The sequence below is a fragment of the Caretta caretta genome, chromosome 25, assembly GCF_965140235.1.
Source record: "Caretta caretta isolate rCarCar2 chromosome 25, rCarCar1.hap1, whole genome shotgun sequence".
NCBI lineage: Eukaryota > Metazoa > Chordata > Testudines > Cheloniidae > Caretta > Caretta caretta.
Window position 1 is genome coordinate 5,981,727 of NC_134230.1, and position 13,045 is coordinate 5,994,771.

Here is a 13,045-nt window from a genome sequence, read left to right on the forward strand (position 1 = left end):
TCATTGTTGCATCAATTACTGGCAGCAAATCTTATGCTTAAAAAGTCTTGGTATAAATAGAGCAAGTAGTTCAGAAACCTAGAATGTACGTGCTGTGAAACATAGCTCATGTCTGGAAGCACCTAGGAATGTCTTAAACCATCTTTTAAAACTTTCAAAGATGTGTGAGCACAACATGGGAAAATTAAAATAATCCTGGTTCTTGCACACTAGCCTCAATAGCTGAACGGCTTTGAAAACAGGTGGCCCCACCTCAGTGGATTTCACTCTTAGTCTCATGCTGGAAGCAGGAACCCAAGTGGAAACTGCCATAGTTTCAAGAGACCTCTTGTAACAGTGTGGTCTGTCCAAGAACTGCATTGTAGGGAACAGGGTTTCTTGCCATTCCCTAAGCTTATTTAAGGGAGTAGCATGCTGTTGTTCCAGCCACACCCAGAGCAGAAAAGAAACCATTCTTTATTTCTATCGAAGATATTAACTAAGTAGTGAAGGGTGATGATAGCACAGCTAAAGCTAGGACGTACTTCTAGTGAAATGCAGCAAATTAGCTGTCTCCCAGTGTGTGAAGATGAAAACATGTCTGAGATGGGGTGGGGAGAAATAGATTGAGACTGATTCACTCAAGTAGTTACTATCTGGTTCTTGGCTCAGATCCACAAAGGGATTTAGGTGCCACATCCCAGTTTTAGGCACCATTGTGATCCACAAACCCCCTGTTCAGCAGCTGCCTAACTTTGTAAGTGCCTAAACTCACTCAGCACCTAACTTTCTGTGAAAAGTTCCTGCCTCCGCACATGCGCACTGCTGCTTTACTCAAGATGCCCAAGTGCCTGTCTCCTACCTAATCCCCGGTGTGATCCACAAACTGTGGAAAGATAGGCAGAGGAATACCTATCTTCCCTATAGGACCCAATCTGTTTAGGCATGCTGAGAACATGCCTACCAGCTCAGGCCCTGATCAAAATCTGGCCGGACATGTAGTGTTGCCTCCCTAAACTTTCAGTCCAGTGGTTAGCCTGCTCACCTGGGAAGTGGGAGATCTAGGGTCCAGTTCCCTGTTCCAATGACCTAACTTTTACAAGGTGGAACAGCTTCAACTGGGAGACCCCCATCAGAATGTCCCACAGGCTAATGGTTAGGGCACTCTCCTGAGACGTAGGATTTGAACAGGGCTCTCTTCTCCCTGTCAGGCAGAGGGGGAGACAGAACCTGGGTCTCCACATCCTGGATGGATGAACTAACCCCTGGAATAAAAGTTAAGGGAGGCACTACTACCACCTCTGGCATAAACTCCTTAGCTAGGACAGGGTTCTCTACTGTGAATCGCAAGCAGTGACAAGTGCCTCGGCAGCACAAACTTGGCATCTGTTAGAGGGGTGAGGTCTAGGACACACCCCTCTCGTAAGCCCTCAAACTGACTATCTTAAATGGCGCCCCAACTAGTATGCAAGCTGTTGTGGATTCCATTCTTAGGTGCCTATCTCACTCCAACGATTGTACAGGGAGCCTCTGGGCCACCTAGAGGATTCGGGGGGGGCCCTTCCAGTGGCGTAGCCAGGTGGAGCAAACGGGGAGCAGACATAAAGAAAGGTGCCAGCTGCCTGTACTCACCTGGCAGTGCTCAGGCTCTTCACTTGCTCTGGGTCTTCGGCAGCGCTGAAGGACCTGCCGCCAAAATGCCCCCGAAGACCCAGGGCGCTGCTGGCTGAGTAAAAATTAACAAGGTGTCACTTGTGCTCAGTAGGAGAGCGGCTGCTGCCCTGCTCCCACCCTAGCAACGTGACTGGGGATGTTTGCTGGGGGGCCCCTGCGGGGCCTGGGGCAAATTGCCCCCCCCCCCCCCCGGGTGGCTCTGGGGAGCCTAGGTGCCTAATTCAGGCTTGGTGGATCCCGCTGTTTATGCCTGGGGGAATTTGGTGCCACAGGGCATACACAGAATTTGTTCCCTACAGAAAAAATGGTTTCTGATGGGGAAGCAAAGGGAAACCACAAGACCGCTTGTGCGACCCTCTCCAGCAGCATGTTTCAGGTGGCCAAGGCAGCTGGCAGAGAGGTAAATCACTGGAGAAAGAGGCAGGACTGGGGAAGACCTGCCTGGTGGCTCCTACCCTGTGCTGAGCTGCGCTGCTAGTCTGGGCTGGGGAGGATGGGACTTCCTCTTCGCCTGTGTGGCCTCTGGGGCCGGGTAAGACTCACCCTGGCTGCAGCAAGCTCTGCAAGCCGCCCTCCCCACCCCCGCTGCCTCCCTTCCTGCACCCATCACTTTTCATTCCTCCCCTGCAGCTGCCTGTACAGGGAACTGCTCCCACATCTGTCCAACCCTGTGCATCCAGATTCCCCCTGCTGAGCCTCAACCCCCCCATCCTCCCTTTGCGCCTGGACCACCCTGACAAGCCACCTGAATCCCCACCCCACTGAGCCCCAACCAGTTGCACCTGGATCCCCATCCCACTGAGTCCCAGTCCCCCAGGATCTGGACCCCCCCCACACACAGACCCTCCTCCCACTGAGCCCCAACCACCTTCGCCTAGACCCCCTTGCAGAGTCCCATTACCACTGCATCCAAAATCCTCCAACAAGCCCCTGTGCATCCAGATCCCCCACTGAGCCACCCACACCCAGATTGCCCCACACAGAACCCTCTGAGCCCGTACCTGGATCCCCCATACTAAGCCTCTCCACACTTGGATCTTGCCTTGCTGAGCCTGCCCACCCACACCTGGTGTACCTGGCATGGAGGGGTAGGCCTGTACTGTGGCAGGCTTGGGTGCAGCCTCACTGCTGAGTCTGTCCTGGGAGGGTAGGGGAGAGCTGCACAGTGATCTCCTACCTTTGTGCAGCCAGTGGCCTGTGTTCCCCAATGTCATGCTGGAGCCTCCACATTTATTTGACAAATACAATTTGCAGAATTTTAAAATATTAAAAAAAATGTTGGCACAATTTTTAATTTTTTAACAGAGTGCCCTCAGGAGTACACTGTTCCAGTGATATTAGGCATCTAAAAGTAAGGCACTACAATGCTCCAGTCCCTTTGTGGATCCAGGGTCTTCTTGAGTACTGAGCTGGAAAAGTCAAAGCTATATAGAGAATTCTGGGTGGTTTTTTATATTTGGAAATTCAGCTAGGTGTATAAAACTTAGTCAAGACACTTGTAACTACTTACAAAATTATCCATTCATAAAAAGTACACACAATGGCCTTGGACCCTGGTCGCTAACTTTCTAAATACTTAAGCCCATCTCTCTTCCCTCTGGTCATGAAGATTTAACTAAGTAATTTTAAGTGTTGCACCTGCCACACTAATCGCTGCAGGCACCTTATTTTCGATGGGTTGAAGGCAGAAAGCACACTAATTTCATCCTACCTTCTGCAAAGGTGATAGAGTACATCTTCCTAAGGCTGCTAGCAGCTATGGTGAGGATTAAGTGGCCAACTAATGGTATAATAATCCCAGACAATAAACTGAGATGTGTTATGCCTTTTGAAAAAGGGTTTGCCCTCCTGCAACAGAAAAAGCCCCTTTTACAACCAGCTTAAGCTACAGAAAAGGATCTCCTCCACCCCAGGGACAATATTAATGTAAATACTTGTTTAGCTGCCTCCACCTTCACTCCTCTGATGCTGGCAATGGTGAAGAACTGTATCAAACTAGCACAGTGCCCCAACACTTTAGAAAGGAGGAGATCAAAAAGAGAAAGCTAGACAAGTGAGGAAATAAGTATATCCCCCTGCCCCCCCACAGCTGATAAAGGATTTTTAAATTGCCATGACTATTCATCCAAAGAAGTAAAAAGACCAGGAAAAACAGCAAGGTACAAGAGGTTACTGAAGTCAAACGGGTATCATTCAGGAAAAGGAAGTCCAACCCTAGCAAAGCTTATATGAAGGATTGTAAACTATGGCAAGTAGAATATAAAAAAGAATTTAGCAGGAACCTGAAGAGCAATTAGATTCTGTGCAGAATATATCAGAATAAGAAATAAGCAACATACTCTGGGTTTGCTGGACTGCCAATGGCATAAAGGGAGAAATTAAGGAAGAGAAGGACATAGCATCAGTCATTACCACAAAGGGTGACAGGGAAAATATCTAGCCTACACCATCTCTAGGTTAGTTGAGACCAGAAAAGTATCTTGAACTGACTTCAGCGGAGTAGCATGATGGCATATGAAATTCATTGCTTATAAAAGCATAGTAATGCACACTGGAAATAATACTCTGAACTACTAAGATATATTACTAGGTTCAAAATTTAAATACTGAAGAAAAAGACTTGTCTATCATTGCTCAAAGTGAAACAACAGTCAAAGTGAATTACATTAGGCTACATAAGGAATGCAATGGAAAAATACTACCTTCTATTAAAGTTATGCCATTATATAAATCAAACACTATCTGAAAAAGGAAATAGGGATATAGAGATGAGCAAGGAAAATGATTAGAGGTCTAGAAAGGCTTTCATGTCATGAGGAAATGAAAACATTGGAATTGTGCAGAAAGGAGTAAGTAGGAGCATGAGAGAACACTACAAAACGCTGAATGGTATAGTAGAAAAACGAAACAAACATGACAAGCTGAGAGGGGAAGATTGGGACGATAAACTTGAGATGGGACTGGGACTGGCTAGGTGAGGAGAATGGGACTGGGATGAGGAGTCGGTTGTGGGAAAGACAGGTTGGAGGGAAGAGGGGGTCAAGCTTTGGGGAAATGGGTAGATGAGTCCGGCCACTAGAGCATACTCCCCTCTAGACCTGGGAATGGAATCCAAGATTCCTGAGCCTAATCATTGCTCTGCTGTCAGCAAATATCTGTGAAACCCTTTGACAAAGTGTCTCATCCTCTAGCACTGGTCCACATACAAGATAACAACCTACTATTATTATTTACGATGTTAGCTCAAGTGGTGGATCCAATGGTTCCAACTCTGCTGATGAATCCTGTGGGTGTCAGTATCATGTCACATGATAGAAATTGGTTTTTCAGTTTGCTTTTTTAAAAATGTAGGAGACTACACACAAAAAGCTACATTAAAACCATTATTAGTGGTGCAAAGTTAAGTACTCGAATGCTATGAAATGTCAGAATTAGGGTTCCCTGTGAGACCTTAATTCGGCCCCCTTGGTGCATGCATTATGCTTTCGTCTGCAAACGCATGATCACATACTACTTTTCCATCATTCATTGCACAGAATGGACCTGATCTTGGGATAGAGCAGGTTTGTGTAGTGCAGGAGTCAGTAAACTGCAGGAAGCGAAAGGTTTCAGAGTAACAGCCGTGTTAGTCTGTATTCGCAAAAAGAAAAGGAGGGCTTGTGGCACCTTAGAGATTATCATAATGTGTAAGATAATCAAGGAAATGGCCCACCTTGATTATCATACACATTGTAAGGAGAGTGATCACTTTACATAAACTATCACCAGCAGGAGAGTGGGGTGGGGGGAGAGAAAACCTTTTGTAGTGATAAACACCCATTTTTTCATGATTTGTGTGTATAAAAACAAACATCTTCTGTATTTTCCACAGTATGCATCCGATGAAGTGAGCTGTAGCTCACGAAAGCTTATGCTCAAATAAATTGGTTAGTCTCTAGGAAGGAAAAGGTTGGTCAAGTCAGCAGAATGCTGCCCTGAAGAACTGGATTCTGTCCCTGCAGTTGATGCTGGGCGAGTCACCAGGCTTTTCACAGGTGCTCACTAATTGCGTCATCCTCATTTTTTGGGTGCCAGACTTGAGACCCTGGAGTCTATTTTTCTGGCCAGGCTGAGCACTCACAGTGGTAGCTGAAATCAAGGGGAGCTCTGCTTTGAACATATAAAACGATATGCACTCTGAATAAAAAGGTCCTAGGCATCTCAAATTGAACACCCAGAATTAGTGGAAAGTTGACCATAATCTCTGTGCCTCAGTTCCCATCTTTAAGATGGGAATAATACCAACCCTTCATCTGGCAGGGGTGTTGTGAAAAGAAGCTGAGGTTGGCAAAGCACTTCGATATTACAGTGGTGGGCGCCACAGAGGAAATTAATAATGGCGTCTTCAGAGCAAAGCCCAGTACCTAAGGCCTGGGGCCAAACACGGAAGAGAAGAAAACAATATGTTCAATAACAGCTCATGCAGTGAGCACCTTCCGTCCTGGGCACTGGATGAACGTGTCCTGTGATGCGAACAAGTGACCGTCCCACCTCGGAGTCAGGAACTGACCAGCTGACCACACACCTCAGGGGAACAGGGAGTGCACACTGAGGCAGTGGCAAGGGAAAGGTCCCGAGCGACAGGTAAACCACGAACAGACCACAGGGAAGCAGCATTTTCCTTCTGCATGGTGAGGCCTCAAGGCCCTGTCCCCTCGATGCTCAGCTGAGCTTCGGAAAGCAGCAAGTTGTTTTGTTCAGAGCTAGGACCCTCCTCCATCCCCGAGGTGCCGGTAACCCGGAGGTTCTGCTGCGCAGCCCTTGCCATGCGGCGTGCGCTCAGGGAGGCAGAGTTAAGGTTGCCCAATTCCGGCAGACTTGACTTTGCAAGGGCACTGATGCTGCGCTCCCGCGGCTTGCGTGCGGGATCCTGGACCGGTTCGGACCCCCTGCAGCAGGTGGGCAGCGGCCGGTCGGGATCGGCGTCCCTAGGCCGGGCCCTGAGCCGCTCCCGGGGCGGCCCGCGGAACTCGCGGCCACAAGATTCCCGCCGGCTCTGGCGCCGCCTCCTCCTGCGGCCCGCCCCCGGCCGGCCCGGTGCCCCGCCCCCGGCCGGCCCGGTGCCCCGCCCCCGGCGCGAGCGGGTGACGCCATCACGCGGCGCGGCGCGGCGCCCGGTCACACGCTTCACTCCCAAGATGGCGGCGGTGGCGGCCCGGGGATGCCGGGTGAGCGGAGAAGCGCTGGCCGGGCCGGGGGCGCTGCCCCGGGGTCTCCTCGCGGGGCTGCCCGGCTCGGGCCGGGCCCGCGGCGGAGGCCGGTCGCGGCTGTAACTCGCCCCGGCAGCGGCCCGGGGGGTTCCGCGGCGCGGCCCGCGCTGGGGGCGGGAGCCCGGCAGCTCGTGCGGCGGGGCCTGTCCAGCGCGCCGAGGGCGGGGGAGCGAGGCGGGAACGAGGAGCCCCGCGTCCCAGGCGGTGCCCTTGGCGCTGCGAGCAGCCGCAGGGCCAGGGGCTGGGCTGAAGACACCCCGGGCTGGGTTCTGTTCTCGGGGTGTTTCCCCGGGAGCGGCTGGGGCCGGGCCGACTCCTCTGGGGCGGGAAAGGCGAAAAGCGAAGGTCAGAAGATGTTGCAGCCCCAGTGGATCAGCTCTGTGCCCTGGGTGGCCCTGCTTCACCTTCCTCAGCATTCTTGGCTGTCATCCAACTGCCTCAGTTTACCTTTGTGTCGCCAGTTGGGTTGCTGTGTACACGTGTCGTCTCATGGAAGAAATGAATATAACTTTTCGTGTTGTTAGACTGATTTTTGATGATCTTTGATAAAAATGTTGCATTCCAAATGTGAGGCTTTTCCTGTGCTCAGCCAGTTAACGAATGAATGAAACAAATGTCAAGTTTCTTTTAGCAAATTGCTCTGGAGAGTTTTTGACATTGCATTCAAGAGACTCATGATCTTTTGGTGACCCCAGGTACAAAGAGCTGATGGGACTTTTCACCCTCTTTCAGATCAGCCCAGTGGGTCATGTCATGCAGTAGTCAGGCTGTCTCAGGGCGTGTCTATACTTGAAATGCCACAGTGGCACAGCTGCACCTCTGCGGCAGTGCCGATTCTGTATAGACCTACACCAACTGGAGGGGGTTTTCTGTTGGCATAGGTAATCCTCCTCCTCCAGAGGCGGTAGCAAGGTCAAGTGAAGAATTCTTCTGTCAACCTAGCACTGTCTACATTGGGGATTAGGTTGGTTTAACTACTCTGTTGTCTGCACAGAGGAGGGGCCCAGGCCATCAGTTGCCAGGAGACAGGGTGTTGGCCATTCTCTGTGCAGACAGCATTACACTGGCCCTCTAGGGCTCTGCAACAATCACATACGCTTATCCCACCACCTAGATACTTAAATGCCTAGGGGAAACTGAGGCGCCCACACAGTATTCAGCAAAAACATTAAGAACATTCTCACTTCATCACAGGGGGCTTGCACTGAGAGGCTTGCTATGTGATCTGTTTAATGTAACTGGATATTTTCATTATCCATATAAATACCTAATGCTTTTTAAAACCTGCTGAGCTCTTCAGTGATATCTTGTGGCAGTGAGTTGCACACGCAGAAGACATAGAAAAGTATTGCCTTTTATCAGGTTTAATTGTATTATTTGTCAGTTTCTGTAGCTGTCCCCTTGAGCTTGGATAGAAAAAGTAAATAGCAGGCTACTGAGTTGAAAGATGTCTTGTTGCAAACATGGAAACTAATTGTCAGTCACCCTGTTACAAGGATCTTTGTATCAGATATTTTTGGGGAGTTTCCTTTGTCAGGAATTAGTCTTTCCTTCAGCTGGTGATATTTGGGATGGGGCTCCTTTATAGCAGCAGCGGCAGCAAGGGAAATCAACATGGCTGCTCAAGACAAATCTTGAGCAGTTATGAGCCTGGTGAAGAGATCGGAGCCCAGAGCCTTTGAGGCCTCCTACTACAAGTCTTGAGGGCATGATCAAACATTCCCCATCCAGAAAGTCTATTAGAGTTGTGTTAACTAAAAGGAGGCTGGCTTAGCATGGGCATAGTGATTTTGGTGGAGAGTTCTAGAGAGGGGCAGTCATGTGGAGAAGCAGTACTGGCTATGAGAACTGAGCAGGTTGGGGCTCCTCAGGAGCCTGCTGGCTGGTCTGGGGAGAAGCTACAGCCTTGTGCTGGCTGAGTGTGAAGAGGCATGTCTTGGTGTGTGGGGAAGAGAGCTGGCTCAGGGATGGGAATAATAGCATGGAGAGAGCTTTGCAACATGCTGATCTCTGAGCTGATCCCAGTGTGGAGCTTAAATGGGATGATGAAACTAAAGGGTTAATTATGTGGGATAGGAATGTGCTTTTTTAGCATCCAAGCCAGTTGTAATAAACTTGTAAGTGACTTTAAAAATGTCTCTATTTATACTTCAAGTGCTTCTCTTCCATTCCCTGTGACTCAGGAAGCAAGAGGTGTTTGTTCCTGGCCTCCTCCAACAGAGAGCTCACAGAGGTGGGATGTTGTTCCTGGCCTCCCTACTTCTCTCCTGAGGGCCTCATCCTTCCTTTTGGGTAGGACACAGTCGTTGACCCTGCCTTCCTCCAGGCTGACTGTATTGAGACTCTGGTGCTTGGAGTCAGGAGAAGCTGGATATGAGTCAACAGTGTACCCTTGTTGCCAAGAAGGCCAATGGTATTTTGGGCTGTATAAGTAGGGGCATTGCCAGCAGATCAAGGGACGTGATTGTTCCCCTCTATTTGGCATTGGTGAGGCCTCATCTGGAGTACTGTGTCCAGTTTTGGGCCCCACACTACAAGAAGGATGTGGAAAAATTGAAGAGAGTCCAGCGGAGGGCAACAAAAATGATTAGGGGACTGGAACACATGACTTATGAGGAGAGGCTGAGGGAACTGGGATTGTTTAGTCTGCGGAAGAGAAGAACGAGGGGGGATTTGATAGCTGCTTCCAACTACCTGAAAGGGGGTTCCAAAGAGGATGGATCTAGACAGTTCTCAGTGGTAGCTGATGACAGAACAAGGAGTAATGGTCTCAAGTTGCAGTGGGGGAGGTTTAGGTTGGATATTAGGAAAAACTTTTTCACTAGGAGGGTGGTGAAGCACTGGAATGTGTTACCTAGGGAGGTGGTGGAATCTCCTTCCTTAGAAGTTTTTAAGGTCAGGCTTGACAAAGCCCTGGCTGGGATGATTTAGTTGGGATTGGTCCTGCTCTGGTTAGGGGGTTGGACTAGATGACCTCCTGAGGTCCCTTCCAACCCTGATATTCTATGACCTGCGTTCCGTTCCCAGCTCTGGCAGACTCACTATTCTGTACTTGAATGTAGTAGAGATCATGTGGTTTGTTTAACTGCTGTGAAATCTCTGTATAGAAAGCATGTTGTTTCCTCCAACCCAAGTTCATTGCTGCTCAAAATTTTTTGTTCCATGTGGTCAGGCTGCTTTGTCTCCCTGCCACTAGCATAAAGCTGTAGAAGGCTCCTCGCATTTTGTCAGTGGGGGAGAGGCTGGTTTCTGAAATCAGGAATATGGCGTGTCTCTGCCTAAGAAGGGGATTACTCGTGGTGGAATTTTGTGCCAAATTAAAAATTCCGCACACAAGATTTAAAAATTGTGCATATTTCATTTGTTAAAATAACATGATATAACCATGCCAGTTTAATTATTTTGGTAATTTATTTCAAAATACCGTCAGCAAGTATGTCTGTAACCTTACAGACAACAAAAATGATTCAGGAATTGTTTTTTGACAAATAGATTCCTTACTGGACATATTAACACAGATCTTTGAGTAATAATTCATGTAAACTACAATACAGAAACTTATTTCCCACGCCCCTCAGAAGCAGTGCAAAGGCTTGGGGGAGTCAGAGTAACGGAGGAGCTGAGGGAGAGGGAAGTAATTGCTGGGAGTGAACTGGAGGGTGTTGGGTGTGGGTGGGAGAAATACATGGAACAGGTATTTGGGAGAGGTATTGCTAGGGAGATGGGGAGCCTCCGCCATACATACCCTGGCTGACCTCTAGCCTTTCCCATTCAGTTAGGCACATATGACCCACTCCTCGTGTATCCGCGTACCTCCCTCCCCCATCCACATGTGTTCCTGCACCCCCATTCAGGTGTTGGGTGTGGGTAGCATATCTGCATGTCTCCATATGGCCCTGCACCTCCATCCTTCTGTCCCTACGTGGCCCTGCACCCCCACTCCCATTCAGCCCCTGGCTCAATGTTGTCCCCCCACTAGTGCCTGTGCCCTTGCCCCAGTCTGTCCCCCCACTAGCCCTTCTGAACCCCAGTCTGTGTGACCCCCCAGGAGCCTTATGTGTCCTGCTATGTCCATTTCCCCACAACCCCCATGCCTCCTCACCTGATCCCGTAGGCAGTGTGCTGTGAGGAAGGCATGCTCTGCCCCCTCCCTCTCCACTGCTGGTTGCTCTGGCCCATGAGCCAGCTGCCGTCTCTTCTGGTGCCACATCAGCCTATGGTGGGCAAAAGGTGTAATTGCAACGTGACCCCTCTTGTGGCTTCCCTTCACCTCCATGTCAGAATCAATTATATTGCAGGGGAAAAATATTTGCTGGGGCTATTTATTCTGCACTTGCACAGTGAGGCAGAATTTCCCCAGGAGTGGGGGATGTAGGACTGAAGCTGCAAGCAGCAATACGTTGTCCCATTGCATTTCAACAGAAACAGGTTTTCTTTAAAAAATTGTTTCTAGCCCTATAAAGTGCAAAGAAATACTCCAAATATCACTTAAACCAGCAGTGACTGAGTTTGCAAATAGAAAAAGTTATTCTGAGGTGTGAACTTCCCTGTTCATCCTGTTTGAATGTTAGCTCTGAAGATTACAGATGGCAAATTAAATTGCCCCATGAGTTTTTAACTGCTAATAATAGCAGAAACATCTAGCTCCTCTGGGATGATGGGTGGCACTTAGCTAGAGCAGTACCATGTCCACCCAAAATAATGACAAATAGGCCCACCCATGTTGGGGTACAGCTTACGGTCTGGCCCTTGTGTGTTTTGTACAAGTGAATGATAGGGATGTGGCAGTGCTTTGTTAATTCATAATAAAGTTGTGATGCACTAGTTTGTTCTATGTATACAAGCTCTGGTGAGGGAGTATTTTCAGTATAGCTCCCAGCTTCTGTTCCCCAAAGATTAGCCAGAAATGCCCCTATATGCTGTGTTCTTTACTTCCCTTTTTCCACTGGCTCTTTGGGCACTGAGTGTGCCCCAAGCAGGTTTAATTATTTCTTTATTATTTGGTAACGAAGTTTTGTTTCTGTTCACAGAAATGCCTTGTCGGTGGCTCGAGGCTTATATCTGGAAGATACCCAGCTCTGGTACTCCCTAGTGGCATTGTTTATAGAATGGGCAGGCCTGTTTTAGAGCTACATCAGGTATGTTAATGGGCAGGGTTTTATGCATGCATTAGACTGAAAGTATGTTTTAGTAATGATCAGAGTATTGGGGTCTACTAGAAATTGATATGCTTCTGACAAGTGGCCACCCTAGATTATATACTTCAGTATGGTTTTCAAAGATGTGACAAAAATGTTTTTGGATCTGTCAGATACCAACTTTCCCTCCATATATTTGTTTGCCAGCAATGAGCCCAGTTGATAAAATCCAGTAGTGAGGCTCCAGTCGTGTGCAGCCACCAAAAGCAGAAATCCTCAACAGCAGAAATTGGCCGGTTATTGAAACCTATCAGCTAAGTCAGAGCAGTGACTCCTTTGCCTCTTGAGGGAGTAATTTTTTTGCTTGGCTGTACATTTATCTCTAGTACTCTGTGCAGTGTGTGTGAAATTTGATTGCTATTCTGAAGGCACAGTGCTCTTTGGTTATGGTATTTTGGCCATCCTCAAGATGCCTAATTTCCACATCCTTTTGCATGGCAGACATGAAGTGTAAATCTACCTGGCTATGATACTTAATGTCTCTTTAGATTATACAGACTGTAATAATTATTTTCTTTTTAGTCTAGATATTATTCTTCTGGAGGCAGAAAAGGCTTTATATCAGGGTTTGTGGACAACATCAAACAGGAATTAGCAAAAAATAAAGAGATGAAAGAAAGTATTAAAAAATTCCGTGATGAAGCTAAAAAGCTAGAAGAATCTGATGCACTCCAGGAAGCAAGGAGGAAATATGTAAGTCTTCCTCATGAATTATTTTGTTGTCTAACATCTTCATTGGCCAGTCAGTCTGTTACAATTCAGAGTATTGTAACCTAAGCTTCTGTGCAAATGAGCTGTTGGGTTTGCTGTATTCAGGAAAGGTCTGGGCTGACTGATGGAAACACCAGTAGGTGCAATGAACTAGTGTAAAGAGTTAAGTTTTTCTACAGTTTTTGGTGGAATTTCTTTCCAACAGACATTTTAATAGAAATCACAAATAATAAG

At 48.1% G+C, this 13,045-nt stretch overlaps 1 protein-coding gene across 1 annotated transcript in view; it reads left to right on the plus strand.

Moving 5' to 3' along the window:
- Window positions 1–6,780: 6,780 nt before the first annotated feature.
- TIMM44 (translocase of inner mitochondrial membrane 44) overlaps window positions 6,781–13,045 on the plus strand; it is a 57,451-nt gene continuing 51,186 nt past the window's right edge. The window contains exons 1-3 of the mRNA XM_075123134.1: window positions 6,781–6,860; window positions 11,933–12,040; window positions 12,623–12,793. Of these exons, the coding sequence (XP_074979235.1) occupies window positions 6,831–6,860; window positions 11,933–12,040; window positions 12,623–12,793 (309 nt within the window). The 5' untranslated portion in view covers window positions 6,781–6,830. The remainder of the gene's footprint in view (window positions 6,861–11,932; window positions 12,041–12,622; window positions 12,794–13,045) is intronic.